At 41.3% G+C, this 27,108-nt stretch overlaps 1 protein-coding gene across 1 annotated transcript in view; it reads left to right on the top strand.

The window, feature by feature from the left end:
* Positions 1-27,108, top strand: part of DSG2 (desmoglein 2) — a 51,001-nt gene that overhangs the window by 8,901 nt on the left and 14,992 nt on the right. The window contains exons 2-9 of the mRNA NM_001192172.2: positions 10,258-10,293; positions 13,588-13,722; positions 19,046-19,207; positions 19,303-19,447; positions 20,282-20,448; positions 21,557-21,694; positions 21,808-21,993; positions 25,741-26,006. Of these exons, the coding sequence (NP_001179101.2) occupies positions 10,258-10,293; positions 13,588-13,722; positions 19,046-19,207; positions 19,303-19,447; positions 20,282-20,448; positions 21,557-21,694; positions 21,808-21,993; positions 25,741-26,006 (1,235 nt within the window). The remainder of the gene's footprint in view (positions 1-10,257; positions 10,294-13,587; positions 13,723-19,045; positions 19,208-19,302; positions 19,448-20,281; positions 20,449-21,556; positions 21,695-21,807; positions 21,994-25,740; positions 26,007-27,108) is intronic.

Raw genomic sequence — 27,108 nt, 5'->3', positions numbered from 1 at the left:
GTCGAAACAGCCTGTCACTTATGTCTAAGAAATTACGTATTATATAGATATATCTGAAAATATGCGTTATACAGGTTTCCTTATATTGTGCTGATTCTCAAAGCATTTGTAGCAACTATAGAAAACACCAATACAATGGTAAATAAAATATTTCAAAAATGATAAATTCTCAGGATCAGTAAAAAGTAAGCCAGAAGAAGAGATATGAATCAGGAGAAAGGTGTGAACACCGTTTAAGGCAATCTTGTAGTCTTTTGGATTACTGCTTGTGAAGTGGAAAATCTTGTGATGGGAATAATTCAGTTGCTGAATGTCCTTATTTGGAATATACTGTTGCATGCATCTCTGTAATTAAGGGCTTCTTATCCAGGCTATGAATTATGCAGCCTCTCCTTCTCATTCCCCTGCTACTCTGTGATTTTACACAGTTGATTTCACAAGTGTGGTCCCTAGACCAGCAGCATCAGCGTTACCTGGAAACTTGTGTAAGAAATCCAGATTTTTATACCCCACTCCAGACCTGGGTGTGTGCATGCTAAGTTGCTTCAGTCCTGTCCAACTCTTTGTGACCCTATGGTGCATAGCCTGCCAGGCTCCTCTGTCCATGGGATTCTCCAGGCAAGAATACTGGAGTGGGATTGCAATGCCCTCCTCCGGAGGATCTTCCCGACCCAGGGATGGAACCCGAGTCTCCTATGTCTCCTGCATTGGCAGGCGAGTTCTTTACCACCACGCCACTTGGGAAGCCTCATCCCAGACCTACTGAATCAGAAACTCCCTGGTGCGGCCCGGAAGTCTTGCCTTTTAACAAGATGATTCACGTGCCACTCATACTTGAGAATCACTGCTTATTAACATCCCTCTTGGAAAATAATTGGGAATGGAAAAGAAAGTTAAATATTAAAAAGCATATTTAGATATTTGTTAGTAACTCTAATTTTTTAAAGCTGTTTTAGGGGCCAAGCAAATTGACACTAAAGAAAATACTGTTGGCTTTTTGGGATCTTCAGTTTGTCTATGCCAAGTTAAAAATAGGAGCTGTCCAAGATTATACAACTTCCCTTGAAATGACAGTTTGCAACATGATCTAACAACTCAAGTGTAGCATAGCATTGTTAACTCTCTGTTTTAAAATTCTTGGTGTCATAAATGTTTCCAAGGAAAACATTTATGTTTTTCCCTTGGACTCTCAAGGAGATCAACCAGTCAATCCTAAAGGAACTCAGTCCTGAATATTCATGGGAAGGACTGATACAGAAGCTAAAGCTCCAATACTCTCGCCACCTGATGCGAAGAACTGACTCATTTGAAAAGACCCTGATGCTAGGAAAGATTGAAGGCAGGAGGAGAAGGGGACGACAGAGGATGAGATGGTTGGATGGCGTCAGCAACTTGATGAACATGAGTTTGAGCAAGCTCTGGGAGTTGGTGATGGACAGAAAAGCCTGGCGTGCTGCAGTCCATGGGGTCGCAAAGTCGGACACGACTGAGCGACTGAACTGAACTGATAAGAGGAAACAAACAAATGGCATCCATGGCCTTTATTTATCTCATTTTATTTCCCTTAAATTATTTTAGCCAAAGCTGAAAACTCTTTAAGAACGGGTTGGGTGTAAGCCAGGGACCCTAAAGGCAGTTTCTGATTCTGCCTTGTGTTCAAAGAAGGGAAACAGAATTTGTAAAACACTCGGCCTGGTTGGAAGCGGGGATAAGAAAGGGAAGTAACAGGTGTTTCTGTGACTATCGGATGGTGGGCATGAGATGGACGAGCAGCAGCAGGCATGTTAGGTCACCTCTATTTGGGTCCCCAAACATCATCCATTGATTACCATTCTAAAGCAGGCTACAGTTCTTTCTGGCTGAATGGAAATAATAAGCCATATAATGCCTCAAAGTTAAAACAATATTTTAAACTTCTTTGTACTCCTGTACATCTCATCTGCAATAAGTTATCAGTTAGTCTGAGATATTAAAGTTTAAGGGGTCACTTAACCATGGACTCAGGAAGTAACAGTTAGAGCTGGACATGGAACCACAGACTGGTTCCAAATAGGAAAAGGAGTACGTCAAGGCTGTATATTGTCACCCTGCTTATTTAACTTATATGCAGAGTACATCATGAGAAACGCTGGACTGGAAGAAACACAAGCTGGAATCAAGATTGCCAGGAGAAATATCAATAACCTCAGATATGCAGATAACACCACCCTTATGGCAGAAAGTGAAGAGGAACTAAAAAGCCTCTTGATGAAAGTGAAAGAGGAGAGTGAAAAAGTTGGCTTAAAGCTCAACATTCAGAAAACGAAGATCATGGCATCTGGTCCCATCACTTTATGGGAAATAGATGGGGAAACAGTGGAAACAGTGTCAGACTTTATTTTGGGGGGCTCCAAAATCACTGCAGATGGTGATTGCAGCCATGAAATTAAAAGACACTTACTCCTTGGAAGGAAAGTTATGACCAACCTAGATAGCATATTCAAAAGCAGAGACATTACTTTGCCAACAAAGGTTTGTCTAGTCAAGGCTATGGTTCTTCCAGTGGTCATGTATGGATGTTAAAGTTGGACTGTGAAGAAAGCTGAGCGCTGAAAAATTGAGGCTTTTAAACTGTGGTGCTGGAGAAGACTCTTGAGAGTCCCTTGGACTGCAAGGAGATCCAACCAGTCCATTCTAAAGGAGATCAGCCCTGGGCGTTCTTTGGAAGGACTGATGCTGAAGCTGAAACTCCAATACTTTGGCCACCTCATGCGAAGAATTGACTCATTGGAAAAGACTCTGATGCTGGGAGGGATTGGGGGCAGGAGGAAAAGGGGACGACAGAGGATGAGATGGTTGGATGGCATCACCGACTCGATGGGCATGAGTTTGGGTGAACTCCGGGAGTTGGTGATGGACAGGGAGGCCTGGCATGCTACAATTCATTGGGTCGCAAATTGTCGGACACAACTGAACGACTGAATTGAACTAACCATGGACTCAAAGAATCACAACAGAAAGCTTGAAAATCATCTGCTTAAGGCCAATAGCCTATTAGCCAGGAGCAGCTGTCATCCAGTGACTTGTAAGTCCTCCAGGGTTCTGTTTGTTAAGCTCATCAAGGTGACTTCAGAAAAGGAAGTCTTTTCTAAAGGTGCCGACCTCGGGAACAAAGAGTCATTGATTGATTGTAAAACTGACCTTCCCTCATTCCTTTTCCAAAAAAAAAAAAACAATTATTTTCTTCCCAGTTACCAAGAAGGCCAGTTTTTACAAGATGACTATGTTCTTCTAACGATAGAAAAAAAAAAAAATTTTCCCCTAAATCAGTAAATTGGGAATCTTTTGAAGGATATGTCTGGTTCATCTAAAAACACTTCTTGTTTGGCTACAGAAACTAGAAGCTTACTTTTCTTCTTCAGTCTTAAATGCTGAAGGCATGTCATATGTGACATTTTTCAATCACCAAGTTCCTTGTGAGAAAAAAAAAAAGTTAAAGATTTCATAGTTGAGAGAAACCATAATGTCCACTTTGTCCAGACATCCTTCTAATGCTTGAAATCCTTTCATACCATCCCCACAGGCCATCACTCAAACTTACAGAACTGAAAATATTCAAAGAGAAGTGGGAAGGAGTAGAAATGTGGGACAGAAGCCAGCGTGTATCAGTTACTCCATTTATATTGTCTGCACCAGTTTGGAAATTTCCATCAATTCATGGTCCTCCAGAACTTGTATGACCTTCTTGACCCTATTTATTGCGGTAACTTCGAATTAGAAACACGTGGTCTAAGTTAGGGTGTCTGAAGCTTGGCACTTTGCCATTTAGAGCCAGAGAGTGCCGTGTTGGCCGAGGGGCTGTCCTGTGCATCATAGGATGTTGAGCAGCTTCTCTGGTCTCTTCTTCCCAATAGTTGTCAGTAGCACTCACTTCCTCTACTCCCCCCTCCAACCCCCCAACACAGAACTCCGCTTCGATAAGCAAAAATGTCTCCAGGCTTTACCAAATATCCCAGGTGACCACAGGGAGGTGGGGGCGGGTTTGGGGAGTGTGTGTGCACCAAATCTCTCCCAACTGAGAACTACTGTTTGAACTTAAGCGTGTGTGCTGTGAGGTGCAAGCCCTAAGGAAACATCCAAACCATCTCCTTTAGGAAGGAGTAGTTAAGATCTCAGCCATCTCCTTAGTCACATAGAGAGTTCCACAGTTGACAAAACGTTGGTACAGGTCTCTTGGAGTTTTTGTACCATGAATGTGGAGCGAATATCTCAGTCTGTCACATCTTTATTAAGGGTCTGTGAAAATAGGCTATTGCAGTCAGTGTTCTAAACCGCAAATAGCAGAACTATTAGGTTGATTCCAAGAAACCCTCAGTTTTAAGTGTTAGTCGCTCGGTCATGCCTGACTCTTTGTGACCTCATGGAGTGTAGCCCACCAGCCTCCTCTGTCCATGGAGTTCTTCAGGCAAGAATACTGGAATGGATTGCAATTTCCTTCTCCAGGGAATCTTCCCCACCCAGGGCTCAAACCCCAGGTCTCCTGCTTTGCAGGCTGATTCTTTACCTTCAGAGCCCCCAGGGGCTTCAAAATCTATTTTGGTAAGTTTTTACGGAAGCATAGTGAATTACTGGATTTTCACAAATTGAGCCTACCATGTAAACAGCAGCCAAATAAGAAATATAACCAGCACTGCGACACCATTTCCACTGACTCCCTCCCCCTCAACCATGCCTTACCATGGTGCTCTCTCACACTCCTGGCCTGGCTATTCCTTTTGCAGGGCTCTGCCTGACTTGCTGTCTCATCCCATTCCAGTCTCTGCAGATACAACCTCTGAGAGCCTCCCTGAAGTCCTAAATTCCTCTCTACCACCCTGAACCTGCTTGAATTTTCCTTACAGCTCTTATCACACCCTATTTGTGTCCATCTTCCCAACATGTAAGAATCCAAGAGAACAGAAACACTCTAACTTAACATATGGTGGGAGCTTGGAAAATTAAAGGCATGGGTACATCCAAATTTCTGAAATTGTAAGGTGAGGAAAATTCATTCGAGTCTTATTAGCCTCGAATTAGCCCTTAATAGCCTCATAATTCTATTCATTGAGTGCCTGCTATGTGCCAGTCATTGCAATAAGAACATGTATGTATTATTTCTTTTAATTTTATAATAACTCTGCAAAATGAATGTTATTAGGCTGCTTTCAGATATAAGTACCAAAACCCAACTAAAAGATTAAATAAAAAGAATACTTATTATCTCATAAGAAATAGTCCAGAGATAAGGGCTGGTTCCATATTTGAGCAGTCCTATAACTCAAAGATGTTATGGTTTCAGTTTGGCTTCTCTGCCATCTTATAAGCTTTCTGCTCATGGTCACAGGTGGCCCTCACCATTCCAAATGTCACATCCTTGCTCAGCAGTCTCCAGAAGCAGGTACAAAGAGAGACTGTGCATTTGTTTTTCTTCTTATCAGAGGGAAGAATCTTCTTCTGGAAGCTCCTTGATATCTCATTGGCTGAATTCTCTTACCCGTTGTTATAAACGCAATGTTTGTGTCCTAACCCGAATTCACATGCGGAAGCCCTAACTTCCAATGTGATAGCATTTGAAGGTGGGGCCTTTGGGAGGTAATTAGGTTTAGATGAAACTTTTGCTACTCCAAATAATTGTAACAGCCTCTAGTAATAACAAAGTTCAGAAGAAAAGCCCTATCTTTATGCCCTCTCCTAAAAAGTGGTGATGAGACTGGAAACAAGATTGTAAGGTACTACACTTACACACCCAGCTCTTGGCTTCTGAATACCATTCAGTATTAGAAATCAAGGCTTCCTGATGAAATGGTTCATTCTAAAGCTGGGACAGAGAAAATACAAGACGAATGTGGAATATCTTGTAATACTAGACAGTAAGAAAGAGCTCAAAAACTAAAGCATGGGGACATGTCAGAGGGACATAGAATTTAACCGTCAAGATCTTCCAGTAGCCACAGCTGGAACTGTTTGAACAACAAAATAAATAAAATGGTGTTATATTATAATCCACAGAGTAAAATCAATATGTATGAGTCCAAGCTGATAAAGATGATTGAATTAGTAAATAAGTGATAGAAAAAGAGATAAATCTTTCTCACAAAAGAATTCCAAACAACAAGCATAGATTCCCTGCCCCTCTGAAGCAGAGCTTAACCCCTCTCCTCCGGCATGTGCCCATTCAGCATCCCCACTCTGAGGTGAGCTCGACTTAATGACTCACTTCAAAGAATACAGCACGTGAAGGGAGAGTTGCAGCTTTACAGAGGAGAAACCTGCAAAGGATGCTTAGCAAATACTGTCGCGTGGCTGTCATGCACCCCTGATATGCTGTGATGAAAAGGGCACTTCACCACCACTCTGTGGTATTCTTTACAAAAACACACCGCCCAGTTCTAAATGTAAGAAAAATAACAGATACATCCAAGTAAGAAGATACTCTGCAGGATAATTGGCCAAAGTCAAGTCCTCAAAGTGGTCAAGGTCATAAACAAGGAAAGCCTGATAGATGGTCACAGACTAGAGTAGGTTAAGGAAGCATGAAAACTTCCTGCAACATGGGGCATTAATGGAGGAAATACCGAAATCTGAAGTATAGAATTTAGTTAACTGTACCAATTTTCAGCTCTTAGTTTTGACAAATGTACCACAGTTATTTAAAATGTTAACTTTAGGGGGAGATGAGTAAAGGCGCTCAGCACTCTCTCTACAATATTTGTGTAAATCTACAAATACCCCTGAATTAAAAATTCAGTTAAAAAGAAATGTGTGAGAAAACCAATATTGTATGTCAGCTAATACTTCAATTAAAGAATTCAGGGAAATTCTCAAAAATCAATTGTTGCAATGGCAAAAGCATGTAACAACAGTAAAATGTAAATGGGATAAAACCCCTTGAGAAGCAATGGGCAATGAAAAAAACAAAGTGTATGCTAGACAGCTGTTGAAACTGGTTATGCAGATGTTCATTGTCCTGTTAACTCTGCTTTTGTATATATAGTCATAGCACATCTTACTCCATATCTGTAAGTTCTGTATCCAAAGTTCTCCATTCACAGAGTGATGAGTAAATTGCAATGTAAACGTTTTAAGCAGTTAAAAGTAAGTAAATTCATGAAATAAAAGATTCTCTGCTTTCAAGATAATTAGCAATCAAGAGTGACAAAGCTTCTTGTATCAACTACTGAGATAATAATGAATAGATGAACTTTGTTGTCTGTATCCCTCAATGAATGAATGATGTTGCATATCACAGCTCTACAACTTTTGCTACTTAAAGTGCAGTTCAAGAACCTGCAGCCTCAGCATCATCTGAGAACTGGTTAGAAATGCCAAGGGTAAAGCTTAAATTCAGGCATACTGAAATGAAATCTTCATTTTAACAAGAACCCCAGTGAACAAAATACAGATTAAAACTTACGCACTGCTTATGTGGTTTTCTACATTTCTTAACAAGTAACATTTGAAAAGGTACACTCAAATAAAAAATGAAAATACTTTTATAAAGAGTTTACATTTGACTTGAAAACTATAAATTGCCCTCCTTTACTTATATCCTGGAATATATATTTGGTCAGAATAACATTTACTTAAAGTTACATATAATATCACACCTTTGCTAGGCCCAGTAAGATTCTAGGGAAGAATAAAAGTGGAGAATATATTACCTGGGCAACTCCTCAGGAGAGTTTGTACAGAGAAAACAATGGTTAGGAGACTAGGCAAGAAATGTATCACATTTTAAGAATGTCCCCTGATGATGTGACAATGAGGAATCCTGAATCTCATCCCTATTCTTTCCCTTCGAAAATACCCACCAGAGGAACATGCAGAAAGGAGTAATCCATTCAGCATTGCTTTCCCTTTTTTGTTACATCATACCACCTTTGAAAGTACATAACTTGGGGAGCACAACTTTGGTTAGAGATATTTCTAGCCATTGCTAGCTGGTCAACTAGTAACAGGATGAGGAAGAGATAATATTCTGACTATAAAACAGAAAATTAGCCACGGTTGTTCATCTCCGCAAGAGAAACTTATACTAGAGGCTGAACACCCACTATCCTTAAGTATCTCTTTGCCAGAGTGGAAACAAGAACACGTACTACAAGGCAGAGGAAAGAAAGGAAGAGGAAAGATCAATGTGTAGAACAGACCCTGCGAGACGCTTCAAAAGGATGGAAGCGAAAGAGACTTAGAAACTTTAGGGAAAGCCCTGCTTTCCATGATGTACCAATCAAGGCTTCATGGATCCATGTGACCTGAGATGCCACATGAAAAAAAGCAGGAAAGACTGAGAAAAATCCAAATTTAAGACAGATTACAAAGAATACATAAATAGCAGGTGAGGACATAAAGGCAATAAATACAGATTTCAGTTTGGAATTATAGTGGAATCAGGATATGGAACAGTAGATTAAATGTTGGCAGAAACAAGGAAAAGTTTTAATTATTTTTAAGATGGTGAAGATCTAAATATGTTTGGCCATTATTGGTGAAGGAAATAAACATTTGGTTAGCAAATGAAGTAGCAAATCCAGGTAAAAGATTAGTGGAAGGAACAAGGTTCTTGAGAAGGTAAATGTGGGAGAGTAAGTGGAAAAGTTGCAAGTAAAGCACACAGATGATGGTTAACCTTGAAAAGGCATTAGGACGGCTCTTCCTTGGGGAAAGAAGGGAAGGAGAGGGGAATCGGAGATACAGTCCATCAAATAAAATGTGGGATCATTTCCTGAGAGTGAGTGGGCTCAGGAATGTGGTGTGAGGGATGCAATACAAGAAGCAAAGATAAGGCGATTATATAAAATTTATGGTCTGAGTGAGCACACTTTTGAGAATGAAAGAGATGCTCACAAACAGGATGTCTGCACAACAGAACTCTTCTGAACAAACGTAAACATACCCTGGAAACAAACATCACTATTGTGAAGGAAGCATGGATGTGTGACGGGTCCCTTCAACCTCTCTGGCCCTCCCCAGCAATGTTGCCAATACAGGGTTAAAGAGAATCATAGTTAGGCTTCCAGAGTTGGGGGAAAAGTGAGGCCAGAATATTAGAAGCTCAAGAGACTGAGAATCCCTGAGTCATAGACAACAACTTTCGAATGGCTGCAGTCATGTGCTAGCACTGTCCAGCAGAATTGTCTGCAATGATGGAAGTGTTCTTAAGCCTCTTACCTCATGTGGCAACCGGGCAGATGAATTAATTGAAAATAATTAGCTTCCCTGATGACTCTTCGGTAAAGAATCCGCCTGCCAATGCAGGAGATGCGGGTTCAATCCCTGGATGGGGAATATCCCTTGGAGAAAGAAATGGCAACACACTCCAATATTCTTGCCTGGCAAATCCCATGGACAGAGGAGTCTGATGGGCTACAGTCCATGAGGTTGAAAGAGAGTCAGACATGACTTAGTAACTAAACAACAGCAACTAGTCACGTGAAGCATTAAGCAAAGAGTGAAGCCAAGAGATTAATGGACTATAAAGAATGCAGCAGGGGTCAGAAGGCAAGATGGGAGCTTTTGTGCAGATTGAGCGTAAATGTAACTATTTAGTTGTGAATAATGATGTACTTAGTTGTGAATAGCGATGAAATCCCAAGTGTGACAGTGCTTGGTAAGAACCAAAGAAAACAGCTAGTGGGACTGGAGGGGTTGTTGAGGAATGAAGTCTGAATATGGGCAGTCACGTGTGACCTGCAGGGGATGATGGGAGTTAGTAGGGGGCAGGGCTAGGGGGCATATCTCACACTAAAGACCTTGAGGAAAGCTACGTGGGTCCCCGAGAACATGAGGTGAAAACCACCAGCTAAGGAGAGAAGGATCGGGTCCCCGAGAACACGAGGTGAAAACCACCAGCTAAGGAGAGAAGGATCGGGTCCCCGAGAACACGAGGTGAAAACCACCAGCTAAGGGGAGAAGGATCGGGGAGTGGCTAGGATTTCAAGATGAGAGTTTCTGCCTTTGTTTTTCCGATGGTAGCTGTGTTCTGAGTTTCCTGGGGGAGGCAGTATGCATCTAAAAGAAGCTGGATTTGGGTTCTGCTCTCTGGCTCTGGTCATGGTGGGGAACAAACAGGAGAATTAAAATGTGTTTCCTTTTGACAAAGGAGGAGAGTGGTGGTTAAACACACACATCCTTCTTAATGTCTATAATATCCTAGGTGGTAGGTTATTCATTAGCGAAATATTTAAGCTGAGTTGACTGATACGTTGTATTAAACAACAAATAATTTTTATTTTCTAGATCTGCTTTGACTTTGGAGATGGACTCCATTTTGAGGTAAGAAACAAAGGGGATTATTCCTATCTTGAATTTTACAGAAGACAGTGCGTCTTTACCAGACTGAAAGCACAGACTCCCACTGAAACCGCTAGGTGGCATTTTGAGGGGGTGCCGAGGAGCCGCGGGCCTTTATGTCTCAGCACAGGAAAGAATTCAGCGAGAGGCGTAGTGATAAGAGATTTACTAGAATAGGATGATTGTGAGGCTTCCAGGCAGGTGGTCAAGGGTTGTGCTGCCCCGAATATTAGTGGGTTCAGTTCAGTTCAGTCACTCAGTCGTGTCCGACTCTTTGCGACCCCATGAATCGCAGCACGCCAGGCTTCCCTGTCCATCACCAACTCCCGGAGTTCACTCAGACTCACGTCCGTCGAGTTGGTGATGTCATCCAGCCATCTCTGTCGTCCCCTTCTCCTCCTGCCCCCAATCCCTCCCAGCATCAGAGGCTTTTCCAATGAGTCAACTCTTCACATGAGGTGGCCAAAGTACTGGAGTTTCAGCTGTAGCATCATTCCTTCCAAAGAAATCCCAGGGCTGATCTCCTTCAGAATGGACTGGTTGGATCTCCTTGCAGTCCAAGGGACTCTCAAGAGTCTTCTCCAACACCACAGTTCAAAAGCATCAATTCTTCGGTGCTCAGCCTTCTTCACAGTCCAACTCTCACATCCATACATGACCACAGGAAAAACCGTAGCCTTGACTAGACGAACCTTTGTTGGCAAAGTAGTGTCTCTGCCTTTCAATATGCTATCTAGATTGGTCATAACTTTTCTTCCAAGGAGTAAGCGTCTTAATTTCATGGCTGCAGTCACCATCTGCAGTGATTTTGGAGCCCAAAAAATAAAGTCTGACACTGTGTCCACTGTTTCCCCATCTATTTCCCATGAAGTAATGCATTTTTATAAATAAAAGGAAGAAAGGGGATGGAAAGAAGATCACCTTGTTTTTCATTCTTTTGAGTCTTATGTCATTAACTCCTATGTGTTGGGTGGGGGAGTTATTGACCCTATATGGTGCATCCCTCATGGCACTTTGGAAAAATTATATTAGGTCTCAGTACAGTGAGGGTCTTTCACTTTGAAATGTCACCTTCCTGTAAATTATTGTTTTTTGTATTTGCAGAGTATGTTTTAAGGGTCATTAACTTGTTGTTGTCACTGGGCAGGTTTGGGGCCTTATTTTCCACTATTGTTTTTTTTGTTTATTTTGGGACATGTCTCTTGCTTCTGTTACATGGTTTTGTTGTTAAGCAAACCCATCTAGCTTCGATGCTAAGCAACTTGTTCAGCTTTATGAATTAAGTAAGTCCACATTGTTTTGGGATTTTTCCATTACTTGCTTGAGTGATTATTTACTTACTGTGGTCTCCCAAAGCCCACTAAGTTCCCTGTCTATTAACAGTCTCCTAATGGGACTTCTGAGCTAGCTTTTGGTTATCCTACTCTATCCCTGGGGCTTCCCAGGTAGATCAGTTATAAATTTCAGGTGGATTCAGGTAAATTTCAGGTAAATTCCCAGGTGGATCATTTCCTGCCAGGAAGCAGGAAATGTGGGTTTAATCCCTGGGTCAGGAAGATCCCTTGGAGAAAGAAATGACTACCCACTCCAGTATTCTTGCCTGGGAAATCCCATGGACAGAGGAGCCTGGTGGGCTACAGTCTCAGTTCAGTCGCTTAGTTGTGTCCGACTTTTTGTGACCCCATGGACTGAAGTACACTAGGCTTCCCTGTCCATCACCAACTCGACAGTCTGTGTGGTGGGCTATAGTCTATGGGGTGGGCTACAGTCTATGGGGTTGCAAAGAGTCAGACATGACTTAGCAACTAAACACCAGCTCTATCCTATCACCTCAGACTCAGCCATTCCCACTCAACCATGTTCACAGGAACCTCTACCCAGGGGAGATGCAGCATTTTTGACAATCTAAATATGCATCAGTAAGAGAATGGTAAAAGTAAAACAACTCACGGTACATGGAGGAATGTCCATGATGAGGTACTGAATGAAAAATCAAGGGACAGAATGTGATGTATAGTATTGGGTTGGCCATGAAGTTTGTTTCAGGTTTTCCATAAGCTATTGCAGAAAAAAACCTGAACAAACTTTTTGGCTATCCTAGTATAATTCCATTTTTATGGGGAAAAAAAAGGTTGTTAACAATGCATTTTCTAAAACATGAGTGGAAAACTGGGAGGCTGTTTTACATTTTTACATTATAAACTTTAATATTGTTTTAATGTTTTGATACATAATTAATTTTTTTAATTATAGAAGAATTTTTCCACTCAAAACAAAGGAAAAAAATCAGTGACCTAGTGCTAACCAGTGTAAATATTTTGAAGTAAAATGCAAGTTATATAGAGCAATAAAATGAGTAAAATGGTAAACAGTATAAAAATCATCTCTGACCTTAAAATACTAGGTCATTTCATTTTAATACTGCATTAAAATTTTCCTTGGATAAAATATATATTCATCTATTAAAGCCCAACTGAAAACTTATGGATTAGTTTTCTGCCTAGTTTTTGATAAACCAGAGATGGGCCATTTAATCCTTTAACTTCATTCTTAAAACAATAAATTCATTAACTGACACTTTCACTAGTTTTAGTTAAGGTGATATCAACAGGTTACTGATAATTTTGTCTTAAAGCGTTAGTGATTCATTTTTAAATTATAAGCCACCACAGAAAAATAAGACTTCATTTTCAGTGAGAAACATTTCTTGACTTGCCGTGTTAATTGTAATTTGCCCATTTGTAAGGTCACTAAATTATTCTAGCCTTTTTAAGTCTTCCCTCTGGGAGATCTTTCCTTGCTGATAAAAAACCAACAAAACAAAACTGCTTTACTGGTTTGGAAACAAGCTCTTCAGGTAGATAGTATTTGTTCCAGAGTATATATTTTCTCTTTGAAAATGAAACCTGTGCGTGCGTGCCAAGTCGCTTTAGTCATGTCTAGCTCTTTGTAACCGTATGGACTGTAGCCCACCAGACTCCCCTGTCCATGGGATTCTCCAAGTAAGAATACTGGAGTGGGTTGCCGTGCCCTCCTCCAGGGGATGTTCCTGACCCGGAGACTGAACCTGTTTTTCTCTTATGTCTCCTACATTGGCAGGTGGGTTCTTTACCACTAGCGCCACCTGGGAAGTCCAAAGCCTATATTAAGGCCATATCAAAAAGTATGAAATAATTTATACCTTGGAATTGGCACAGGTTTCTTTCAACTTCTAGTACATTTTATGATTCCATACTAATGTTTTACTAATTTTTTGGCAACATTTTATTGCTTTAGGCCTTACATTCAAGAAATGAAAGCAAGTTGCTTCCTAAACACATTCACCCAGTGAGACAAAAGCGTGCTTGGATCACAGCCCCTGTGGCCCTCCGGGAGGGAGAGGACCTGTCCAGGAAGAATCCGATTGCCAAGGTACTGTCTAAAGAGGAAAAGGAAGTACATGCACGAAATGTGGTCTGAGATCATCCATGTTCACTGTAAAATTTTAGGAATGTTACATGATGTACTGACTGAACTTTTTAATATTCTAGATGTCACCTTGAAGATCACTTTCCTATTCTAGAAGATGCAGCATTAGTGGTGAACATGTATTTAATGGAGGGCTTTGATTCAACTGGGCTTTCCTGGTAGCTCAGCTGGTAAAGAATGCGCCTGCAATGCAGGAGACCCTGGTTCGATTCCTGGGATGGGAAGATCTGCTACGGAAGGGATAGGGTACTACTCCAGTATTCTCGGGCTTCCCTGGTGGCTCAGCTCGAAAAGAATCTGCCTGCAGTGAGGGAGACCTGGGTTTGATCCCTGGGTTGGAAAGATCCCCTAGAGAAGGGAACAGCTACCCACTCCAGTATTCTGGCCTGGAGAAGTCCATGGAGAAGTCCAGGGGATCTCAAAGAGTTGGACATGATTGAGTGACTTTCACTGTTTGATTCAACTAAGAGTGGACTCAGGCACTAGTTAAATCCTTGTTTAACAGAGTGTTAACAGCACTTAAAAGGAGCTCTTATCATCTGTTTTCCCTAGCACCTACCTAGGTTCTCTGGCAGGAGCCCTGTAAATTGGACTGACAAAAAATAATTAACAAGAGAAAAACAAGCTTAGTAATGTGTCTGTATGTGCTCTGTGCTCAGTCACTTCAATCCTGTCTGACTCTGCTGCCCTGTGGACTGTAGCCTGCCAGGCTTCTCTGTTCATGGGATTCACCAGGCAAGAATACTGGAGTGGGTTGCCATGCCCTCCTCCAGGGGATTTTTCCAGGTCCAGAGATTGAACCACATCTCTTGTGTCTCCTACATTACAGGCAGATTCTTTACCCGTTGAGCCACCTGGGAAGCCCCTAGAAACTTGTCTGTCCCGCATGAAACACGTGGGAGTACCCAGAGATGAGTAAATCAAAGGTTTGGTTAGGATAAATGGCAACTCACTCCAGTGTTCTTGCCTGGAGAATCCCAGGGACGGCGGAGCCTGGTGGGCTGCCGTCTGTGGGGTCGCACAGAGTCAGACATGACTGAAGCGACTTAGCAGCAGCAGGCGCAACCAAGAAGCTTGCTGCTGCTGCTGCTGCTGCTAAGTCGCTTCAGTCGTGTCGGACTCTGTGCAACCCCACAGACGGCAGCCCACCAGGCTCCCCCGTCCCTGGGATTCTCCAGGCAAGAACACTGGAGTGGGTTGCCATTTCCTTCTCCAATGCATTGAAAAATGAAAGTGAAGTCGCTCAGCCGTGTCCGACTCCTAGCGACCCCATGGACTGCAGCCCACCAGGCTCCTCCGTCCTTGGGATTTTCCAGGCAAGAGTACTGGAGTGGGGTGCCATTGCCTTCTTCGAAGCTACTTAGTAGAAGGACAATAAATTTTTAGAAAAGCGATAAGACAGACAAGAAAGACCTCGAATCCCCGGGGGCAGCTACCTGGGAAGGCAAATAGATGGGCAATAATACTAGAAAAAGCTAGTTAGTCGGGTTTGTTTTGTAGATTCTCCTGGTCCTGTCTCCGGGCTGATAGGGATCTAAACTCCCCTCCAGTGATGAACTTTTTTGTCCTTGCTGTTGAGAGGGGGTAGAAAAGGCACCTTTACACACTCACGTCCTGCTCTTAGGCAAGTGAGGCTTCCCAGGTGGCTCTGTGGTAAGGAACCCACCTGCCAGTGCAAGAGATGTAAGAGACACTAGTTCAGTTCATGAGTCAGGAAGATCCCCTGGAGAAGGGCATGGCGACCCACTCCACTATTCTCACCTGAGAAATTCCAGGAAAAAGGAGCCTGGCGGGCTGCAATCTATGGGGTCGAAAGAGTCAGACACGACTTAATGACTAAACCACAACAGTCTTAGGCAGGTAGGGGGAGGACAGAGAGTTTTTCTTGTATCTGCTTCTTCTCAATCGCTTTCAGCTTGAAACTATTATATCAGAGTAACACGTTCTGCCGCCCTACCCATGAAAGTAGTTTTCAAAATGAAAAGAAACTGCTATCTAACTCATCTTGCCTGAAACAGTCTGGGTTTACGGCCATTGTCCTGACCTAATTATTAATAACTCCCCTTTCAACTCTCTAAAAGCCCTATTGTTTTGGTAAATAATATGGTAGTTCCATTCATTTGTATCTCAGATTTAGCACGTGTAAAGTCTAAACCCTTGCTTTTTCCGAAAGCTGTTCTCCCTAAGTTCTATCCGTTTCAGTAAATGGTACTATAATTTTGTTCAGTATTTTCAAAACTGTAGCAGGTACTGTCAGTTCTATGCCAAAAGGGTATTCTGAATCTGCCCACTTCTCTCCACTGCCATGCTCCTCGTGCCTGTCAGTGTCAGCTCTGACCTGTGTTGCCGAAAGCACCCTGACCTGGTCTCCCTGCCTTCACTCTTGCCTGCCCCTCCCCCACCACAGTCCATTCTCCAGAAAGCAGCCAACGTGGTCTTCTGAACTAAAATTTTCATCCCTTTCGTGAGGCCCTTTCAACAGCTGTCCACTGCAGTGGAAGAAACACACTCCTTACCTCTGCCAACAAGAGCTCTCAGGATTTGTTGACTTTGACCTCCTCTCTGACCCCAGCTCCTATCAGCCTTCATCCCATACTCTGCCACCTCCCTAAGCTGACACAAGCCCAAAGCCCATGCCAGCCTCCCACCCTTTCGTTGTTCAGTCGCTTAGTTGTGTCAGAGTCTTTATGACCCCATGGACTGCAGCACTCCAGGCTTCCCTGTCCTTCACTATCTCACAGAGTTTGCTCAAACTCATGTCCATTGAGTCGGTGATGCCATCCAACCATCTCACCCTCTGTCTTCCCCTTCTCCTGCCCTCAATCTTGCCCAGCATCAGGGTCTTTTCCAATGAGTCAGCTCTTCTCATCAGGTGGCCAAAGTATTAGAGCTTTAGCATCAGTCCTTAGCACTTGCTGTTCCCTCTGCCTGAAACCCCTCCCCATAGGTATTTGCAGTATCTCACAGCATAAAGCCTCTGGCCAAGAATTCCCTCCCAGCCTCACCCCATCTCAATCCCCTCACTTCATTCAGCTCAGTTTATAGCGCATTCACCTCCAGGCGCATTCACCTCCAGGCGGAGAAGGCAATAGCAACCCACTCCAGTACTCTTGCCTGGAAAATCCCATGGACGTAGGAGCCTGGTAGGCTGCAAGTCCATGGGGTCGCAAAGAGTCGGACACGACTGAACAACTTCACTTTCACTTTTTACTTTCATGCATTGGAGAAGGAAATGGCAACCCACTGCAGTGTTCTTGCCTGGAGAAGCCCAGGGACAGGGAAACCTGGTGGGCTGCCGTCTGTGGGATCACACAGAGTCGGACACGACTGAAGCAACTTAGCAGCAGCAGCAGCAGCACCTCCAGGACACTATGTCATAAGTTGCTTGCTTGTTGTCTGGTTCCCTCAGTACAGTGTGAGCTCCCTGAGGGCAGGGGCTTGGTCCTCAGGACTCACAGCTCGTGCACACCCTGTGCCCCGAGCAGAGCCAACATCCTGTAAACATTTGTGTGAATGAATAAATGTTCATAGGGAAGTGGTACCTTCATCTTTCCAACCTTATAAACAGCACACACAACAAGCTCCTTTTAAAAAAGAGCAGCCAGGAACAGAAGACACTTTCCTTTTTCCAGCAGTATATTATTTTGATAAAAGCCCTCTTAAATCTAAATGTTTGATTATGGCTTTACATAAAGTGAGTGAAAGTCGCTTAGTCGTGTCTGACTTTATGCAGCCCCAAGGACAGTAGTCTGCCAGTCTCCTCTGTCCATAGGATTTCCCAGGCAAGCATACTGGAGTGGGTAGCCATTCCCTTCTCCAGGGATCAAGCCCGGGTCTCTTGCATCGCAAGCAGATTCTTTACAGTCTGAGCCTCCAGTGAAGCCCATGACTTTACATAATAGTTTGTATACAAGCAGTTAAGCTTTCTGGTTTGCTTAGTGCTAGTTTGATGAGATATCTGAATTATTCACTCATTCTTTCAATAGGTTTCCCTAAAATACATGGGGTTCAGTAAGCATTAGCTATTCTTCTTACTAATTTTAATTATAAAAGTTGTTAAGGGTAAAATTTACATAAAAAGCAAAACATTCTGTTGTAGTTCCCCAACTTTATAGATTCTTTATCTAGAAGTAATACTGTCAACAGCTTAGTATCTTCCATATCTTTTGAAATCCATAAGTATGTATATACTTACATACTCTAATGTGCATACGTGTGTATATGTAAACCAACTGCTAGGTCCACACACAGTTTGATTTTATTTCTAACATAAGTGAAATTATATATGTAGTCAGCACATAAAGATCTACAATATTCTCTATAAATACTGATGTATGTGTATACACATACACATGGGTTGTGTGTGTATATGCATGTACTTGGCAAAAAAAAAAAAAGAGAAACACAGAGAAAGGGACAGACAGAGGCTCAGTGAAAAGTGATCACCGGACTGCCTCAGGGTCCCCATTCCTCCAGGAGCAGAGCAGGCGTGGCAGGAGGTTGGAGCTGCATCTCATTCTCAGCAGCACCCTCAGCCCCAGAGCATGTTGGGAATCCTGTGGGAAGCATGTGTAGCTAATTCTGAGATTTCAGGACGAATAACTGGCGGGCAGAGGTGGGTGATGGCTTCAGTGATGTCTGAAAAGAGAAATTGAGGATCCAGCAGGGGGCGACAGAGATACACTTACCAATGAAGAGTTAGAGGTAACAGAAATGGGAAACAAACAAGTTAGGGATACAAATAGAGCTCTTTCTAGAGGAGGAAGGTGTTAACTACAGAAGTCCCCCAGGTTAGAAACACTAATCTGCAGGAACATTCCAAGTAAGCGAAGCGCTTGACTATTTTAACCCTCCTGTGAAAGGATGCCTTACTCATACCTTCCTGATGATTGGAGTTATAAAGGTGGTTTTGAGTCTGCAAGTGTTACCTTACCTAAATTTAAAATCCACTCTTACCAAGATGTACCCCCCTAATGATATCTTAATTTCATAACAACCCTAAGAGGTAGGCAGAAGTGTCCGTTCACATTGCAGGTAAGAACACTGAAGCGTGGAGAGTAGGTAACCGTTAGTATCACACCTAGTGTAGCTGTGACACGATTAGACCCGGGTGCTCTGACCCCAGCACCTCTGCTCTGGATCACCTGTGTCCTCCCACCTCCCTCCTTTCAACATCCAACAGCTTCAGAGCAACATTTTCAATTGAAAACGATTACCTGTGTGTTAGCGTTTAACTTGAAGCATTCCTCTCTTATTTTTATGTTAGATACACTCTGATCTTGCAGAAGAAAAAAAACTAAAAATTACATACAAATACACTGGAAAGGGGATCACGGAGCCGCCTTTTGGTGTGTTTGTCTTTAATAAAGACACCGGAGAACTGAACGTTACCACCATTCTAGATCGAGAAGAAACGCCATTTTTTCTGGTAAGAACAATTTTACATTTTATTATTTTTTTGAAATTGTGCTACTTGAATGACCTCAGCCTAAATGCCTTCTATTATGTATGTCCTGATTCCAGGTAACTGGTTACGCTTTGGATGAAAGAGGAAAAAACTTAGAGAAACCAATAGAACTCAGAATTAAAGTTCTTGACATCAATGACAACGAGCCAGTGTTCACACAGGACGTCTTTGTTGGGTCTGTTGAAGAGCTAAGTGCAGCAAGTAAGAGTTTATTGTTTTTATGAATGAGTACCCAAGATCATTCTGTGCCCAGCATGTCACTGAACACTGAAACCTCTGTCTTAGTGGAGGCTGAATATTACCCACAGGAAAAATAATAATAAACTGATTGATCTAGGTTTGGAAGTGATTTTTTGTTGTAAGTTTTTTTACCCTCAAAACAGATGTGGTAGATTGATGTGATAGGTTAAGTCTGTGTAGCAACTTGTCAGTTTCACCCTGTGTCCAGAAAGCAGCCATAGATGCTATGTAAACAAATAGTTATGGGTGTGTTCCAGTAAAGTTTTATTCACAGAATCAGGCGGCTGGCTGGCTTGGGCCCACTGTCCGTAGTTTGCTAACCTTAGACATATTATTTCTACCTCCAGGCTTCAATGCAAGGGTTAAATGCAGCTTTCTATATGGGGGCTTGCAGGAGAAATTTCTCTTTGATCTGAATGTAAAGAATAGCTATGCTTCTCCTGAATTGCTTGTATTTTAATAAGCATGTATGTGTATCTGTTCATTTTTCTTTCTTTGTATCTGTTATTAGAAATGTGATAAGCAAATCTGTGGCCCTCCTATTGTGTGTCCAGGACTTCATCTTAAAAATTGTATATACTAACCTCAGCCTCACTTTTATCTTATTTTTCCTATTCCTACCTCCATTCACATTTGCTCCCTCAAGCAATTAAATTCTTTGATCTTAGTAAACTGAATTTGATACATACCTAAAATCCTTTTTGGAACAAGCTGATATGATACATAAAATAATAACATAATGTAAGAGTGCTAAAAGTTGTGTTTCATCTTGGACCCCTTCGTTTCTGCTACCAGATACACTAGTGATGAAAATCAACGCAACCGATGCAGATGAGCCCAACACTCTGAATTCTAAAATTTCCTATAGGATCGTGTCTCAGGAGCCTGCTAATTCTCCAGTGTTTTACCTAAATAAAGATACAGGAGAGATCTATACAACCAGTATTACCTTGGACAGAGAGGTAAATTGATATTTCATGTTATTCATCTTTTCTGCTCTCCTCTCCTTCCAGTTTATTCTCTCTCTAGTCTAATTTTCTGACTTTGTCTTGTGTTACTCACTCATAGGATAACTCAGAATGATCCTCCTCTAGGGATGTGCTGTCTAGTATCATAGCCATCAGTCATACGTGGCCATTGGCCACTTGAAATGTGACTAGTCCCAGTTGAGATGTGCTGTAAGTGGAAAATATACACCAGATTGGGAAAACATAATATGAAAAAAAAAAGAATGTTGAAATATCACCTTAATATTTTTGGTTGATCACTTGTTGAATTAATAACATTTCCGATACCATGGGTTAAATGAAATTTCTTTGTTCTTGGGGGGTTAAGTCTTCATGACAACTTTTAACCTAAAATGAAGTGTGGGCTATAAAAAACTAATTTCTAGAGTCTCATCACTTCCAGTGTAATGCTGACTACCTTTTGAAAGCACTTTTGTGCTCAGACTATTTTAAGGAGAGACTCATCTCCTGATAAATATCACCAATGATGTAATTAAGAATTTTGATGTCAACAACTGCTCTAGGCTTTTCTGCCCTTTTTTAAAAAAAAAACTCTGATGGCAAACAAACAGCATCTTCACAGAATTAACAGCAGGTCATGAAACTTTTTTTTAATGTTTACTTATTTATTTTTGGCTGCTCTAGGTTTTGTTGCTGTACCAGCTCTTCTCTAGTTGCAGCGAGCGGAGCTCCTCTCTAGTTGTGGTGCACAGACTGCTCACTGCAGTGGCTTCTCTTGTCGTTTAGCACAAACTGTAGGGCCCTCAGGCTTCAGTAGTTGCAGCTCCTGGGGTCTAGAGCGCAGGCTCAGTAGTTGTGGCGTACAGGCTTACTTGCTCCGAGGTATGTGGGATCATCCCAGATCAGGGATCAAACCTGTGTGTCCGGCATTGGCAGGCAGATTCTTTACCGCTGAGCCACCAGGGAAGCCCCCATGAAACTTACTTATGAATAAAATGTACTGAGGTTCATTCCCCTGATGATAAAGTGAACTCAACCCAGAAAGACAGATTTGGGAGCAATTCATTTTCACCCCAGCGGGATCTTTTTCATTGCCTTGCAGGAATACAGCAGCTACACTTTGATAGTAGAAGCAAGAGACGGCAATGGACAAATAACAGATAAACCAGTAAAACAAGCTCAAGTTCAGATTCGTATTTTGGACGTCAATGATAATATACCTGTAGTTGACAGAAACGTGGTAACTATTATTTTTATAACAAATGTGCCTACTTACATGTCAGCCATAACTAAAAATATATCACTTATGTTTGTGTTCCATCAGAATAAAAACCTCCTGTTTGTGTTTTGCAGTATGAAGGATCAATTGAAGAAAACAAAGCCAACGTAGAGGTTTTACGCATAAAAGTCTCCGACGCAGATGAAGTAGGCTCGGATAATTGGTTAGCAAATTTTACTTTTGCATCAGGAAACGAAGGGGGTTATTTCCACATAGAAACTGATACTCAAACTAATGAAGGAATTGTGACCCTGATTAAGGTAAGGACTTAGTGTTCAAACCTGGAATGAGAGAAGTTGGTCAAGAGGAGGACACTGATGTATTTTGAGCTCCAAATATTTATTAGTACTGGTGCCACAATGTTAGAGATAGGCGCCATCCCTATTTGCCCAAGTTCTATGGTTGTGAGTGGTCACACTCTTTGTATTTCTAATGTCAGTAGTGTGAGGGTTGCATTTTGAAACAGAGTGTATAATTCTGCTCAATTGAATCAATGAAAATTAAATTGTGTTATAAGTATATGGGTCTTAAATATTTAAAACCCTGACTCCTGCAGAATTTTTTAAACAAATTTAGAGGATGGATTTTTTTTTTTAAACAAAATTAAAAAGGAAGAATACCACTGTGTGTTAAATGGTTAATGATAGAATATCAAATTTTAAAATAAAATGCAAAGCTAAAGCTTTCCAAATATTTCATTAAGTCACAGACAAAAATTGATTCCAGAAGCATCCACATTTTTACAAAACTTATTATATGGTAAAGTAAGTAAACCCTAATAGAGGAATGATGATAATATAATGTATAACAGAATAGAGGAAAATTAACTTGAAGTTTCATTGTAATAATTATGGATACCATTTATCAATAGGCTACCATATGTATATAGGCCACTTTTTGTAAAGCAGAGGAAAACAGAATAAGATTCAGTTCAGTTCAGTTCAGTCACTCAGTCGTGTCCGACTCTTTGCGACCCCATGAATCGCAGCACCCCAGGCCTCCCTGTCCATCACCAACTCCCGGAGCTCACCAAACTCATGTCCATCAAGTCGGTGATGCCATCCAGCCATCTCATCCTCTGTCGTCCCCTTCTCCTCCTGCCCCCAATCCCTCCCAGCATCAGAGTCTTTTCCAATGAGTCAACTCTTTGCATGAGGTGGACAAAGTACTGGAGTTTCAGCTTCAGCATCATTCCTTCCAAAGAAATCCCAGGGTTGATCTCCTTCAGAATGGACTGGTTGGATCTCCTTGCAGTCCAAGGGACTCTCAAGAGTCTTCTCCAACACCACAGTTCAAAAGCATCAATTCTTCGGCACTCAGCCTTCTTCACAGTCCAACTCTCACATCCATATATGACCACAGGAAAAACCATAGCCTTGACTAGACGAACCTTTGTTGGCAAAGTAATGTCTCTGCTTTTCAATATGCTATCTAGGTTGGTCATAACTTTCCTTCCAAGCGTCTTTTAATTTCATGGCTGCAATCACCATCTGCAGTGATTTTGGATTAAAGGGAAGACAAATTTTATGATTACTGAATAAATAGATAATGGCATTAGAGACAAAATCAATTTACCTGCTTGTATAGAACTAAGCATCCTTTTTTAGTCATAGATTATAGGTGCAACCCTGCTCAGTGCTTGAGATTAAAAGCCAATAATATACAGAAGGAGAAGTAGTCACATAGTGATGAAAAATAAAAATACCCTCAATGCACCATAGTAGCACAAAAAGGGACAGAGTTACTGTAAATTTAGTAGTAAAATGACAGCACCAGATTAAGAAAATTATGAATTTACTTTCTCAATTGTATAAAGAATCGCTTCCAAAGTATAAGGGCAGCCATCAGATTCCATTCACAGGAAGTTAGAGAAGATACACAAATAGCAAGTGTGCACGTAAAGGATACCCGGCATCAGTAGACATTAGGGGAGGTGCAGATGAGGCCTGTGGGCTGTCACTGCACACCTGGCTAGAAAGAAGCTACAGTCAAAAAAGACCACCACCACCAGGATCAGTGAGAACATAGGCAAACCAGAACTCTTGTATATTGCCAGTGGAAACATTAAATGGTAGAGCCAGTTTGGCAGTTTCGTAAAAAATTCAATAGAGTACTAATCCAGTGACCCAACAATTTAGTCCTAGGTGTTCACCCAAGAAAAATAAAAACATATACAGTATCTACAAAAAAAAACTTGCATGCAAATGTTCAGAGCAGTGTTAATTGCAAATAGTCCAAATGCCTAATAACAGAATAGCTAAGTAAATTAAGTGTATCTAAATAGTAGAACACTATAGAAATGTTTTTAAAAAGAAAATGGACAAATTGGAAAATATATAGAGAGAGTGATAAACTGATCAAATGTAATACCACAATTTGCAAAGAACAGAGTATTTGGAAGAGGGTTAATCTTTTATGGCATTAATAGCAAACCAGTTATTAATAGGCATCATGGTATAAAGAAGGGGGTTAGATTCTCTTCGTAAACATCCTTAGACTTCCCGGGTGGCACTAGCGATAAAGAGTCCTGCAAATGCAGGAGATACAAGACTCACGGGTTCAATTCCTGGGTCAGGACTATCCCTTGGAGAAGGAAATGGCAACCTGCTCCAGTATTCTTGCCTGGGAAATCCCATGGACAGAGGAGACAGTGGGCTACAGTCCATGGGGCTGCAGATTTTTAAACAAATTTGAAAACCCCTTCCTGGGTTTAATATAGTCAAATATTTTTTTTTTCTCCAGGAGGTCTCCTTTTATTTTTTTTATACTAATATAAACAAACAGAAAATTTGCAGAGAAATGGGACACTTAAATAGTTTCAAAGTACCACCACACAAAATACACGTGAATTACAAAGGCCAAAAAGTAACTTTACAGTGGGGAAGCCTCAGAGACAGCACCTTGATCAAAGGATCAAAATGAACATCATTAATAATGAGACAAATGAATATTATGTGCTACCTAATAAGATGCAGTGAGGTCTCAGCTTTATGATATGCTATGGGACAGAGCTGGTGGTCTGCTGCTACTTCTGTAGCCCTTTTTGCCAGAACAAACCCATGGAACACTTTTTAAGGAATATTAACCTATATTGAATGTCCCTTAACTTTTTTAAATTAAGCAAAGAATCACTTCAGATTGCTAAAAATAAAAAATATATCTATTTGAAATGATTTTGATCTTAAATAAAATTGGGGGTGCTTCCTAAACATCTTTAGGCTTCCCACGTAGTACTAGTGGTAAAGAATCCACCTGCAAATGCAGGAGATGCAAGACTCACAGGTTTGATTCCTGGGTCAGGACTATCCCTTGGAGAAGGAAATGGCAACCTGCTCCAGTATTCTTGCCAGGGAAATCCCATGGACAGAGGAGACAGTGGGCTGCAGTCCATGGGGCTGCAGATTTTTAATGACATGGTATCAATTTAAGAGTTGGAATATAGTAAGTCCCCTATATACGAGCCTTCAAGTACTGAACTTGCAAAATGAGAATGTACATTTGCGTGTCCAGTCACGTTAAAGTATGAGTGAAACTGCAATTCGCCCTCCGTCTCCTGTTGCTGACGATCCTTCAGCTCTCCCACCTCCCTCCTCTCCCACCCCCACTCTGTAACTCTTCTTGCCTGTTCACTGGATGCCAGCCCCTGGATGCCATCTGTTGTATGGTACTACTGGACTTCTCAAGGTACTTTACTGTAAGATTAGAAATGTTTTCTTTATTTTGTGTGTTTGTTTTTTATGTATTATTTGTTTGACAGTATTATTACAGTACTGTGTAGCCAGTTGTGTTAGTTGGATACCTAGGCTAACTTTGTTGGACTTAATGAACAAAGTTGGACTACGAACGTGCTCTCAGAATGGAATTCATTTATATATTGGGGATTTACTGTACTTACTGCTGTATTTTTCATGTTTTAAATGATTATATAATATCTGACACTGAAACCACATTCGTGTGTTCTATTGTTTTCCCTTTTTAAAGAATTCCCTCTGATTTCGCCTTTCTAGGAAGTAGACTATGAAACAATGAAGAATCTTGACTTGAGCATTATCGTCACTAACAAAGCAGCTTTTCACAAATCAATTAAGGATAAATACAAGCCGACATCCATTCCCATCAAAGTCAAAGTGAAAAATGTGAAAGAAGGCATTTATTTTAAAAGCAGCACAATCCAATTTCACACTAGTGAGAGCATGGAGAAATTAAGCCAGGGCCAAATACTGGGAAAATTTCAAGTTTTTGATGAAGACACTGGAAAAGTACCCAATGTAAAGTAAGAGATGGTTATGAATATTATTTCCTTGTTCTAAGTTACTTTGAATGCCTCTTTTCAAAAATCATAATGGAATTTGGACACTTCAGTTCTTTGAACCCTGCCTTTGGGGGCCTACAAACCTCAAAAGGCCTGTAAATGAAATTCCTGGAGTTGTGTGGTCACTGAGAGGCCAGGTGTTTCCCCAGGAGCCCCCTTCCCTCCATGACCCGAGTGGGAGGCAAAGGCTGGCTGGGTTCAGAAAAATGATACTGATGAACCTATTTGCAGGGGAGGAAAGGAGACACAGATATAAAGAAGGGACCTGGGGACACAGTGGGGGAGGGAGAGTGAGAAGAATGGAGAAAGTGGCATCAACATACAAAGACTATTGGGTGTAAGATGGATAGGTAGTGAGAAGTTGCCTGTAGCACAGGGAGCCCAGCTTGGTGCTCCGTGATGACCTGGAGAGATGGGATGGGGGAGGGGAGGGAGTCTAGGGAAGGAGGGAGTGTATGTATAATTATGGCTGATTTGCATTGTTGTATGACAGAAACCAATGCAACATTGTAAAAAAAAAATTTTTTTTTAATGTTTAATTAAAAAAAAGTTCTGGGTTGAGAAGGCTAAATAGCAACAAAGAGAAAGTTCAGAAAGAAGCTTTCTAAAATCTGTCTTTAGAGGTAAGAAAGTAGCAAGTAAAATTTACTGCAAGTTCACTTTACGTAATTTAAGTGGGAAAAAAAGCTGCATAATGCATTAAAATTTTAATAATGGGGAAACCAGTTTTAATTGATCATCAGCCTTGAAAATTGATCTTGATTCAAACCAGGCTCTTTGGTCCAGGGGTTGATAAAACTTGTAACATTTGTCTTGATCCTGGTGACCTTTATTCAGAATATAAAATATTAATATAAAATATATTAATTATTAATTAATATAAAATATTATTCTTTATTTATTAAGAACCTACTAGATGCCTGAAAAGAAATGATACAAACGAACTTCTTTACAAAACAGAAAGAGACTCACAGTCTTCGAGAACCAACTTATGGTTGCTGAAGTGAAGAATGAGGGGGACAGAATAGAGTTTGAGTTCAACATGTACACACTGCTATATTTA

Source organism: Bos taurus, chromosome 24 (assembly GCF_002263795.3).
Source record: "Bos taurus isolate L1 Dominette 01449 registration number 42190680 breed Hereford chromosome 24, ARS-UCD2.0, whole genome shotgun sequence".
Classification (NCBI taxonomy): domain Eukaryota; kingdom Metazoa; phylum Chordata; class Mammalia; order Artiodactyla; family Bovidae; genus Bos; species Bos taurus.
The sequence above is the reverse complement of the archived record's forward strand: the minus strand, read 5'-3'. Positions and strand labels throughout refer to the sequence as shown.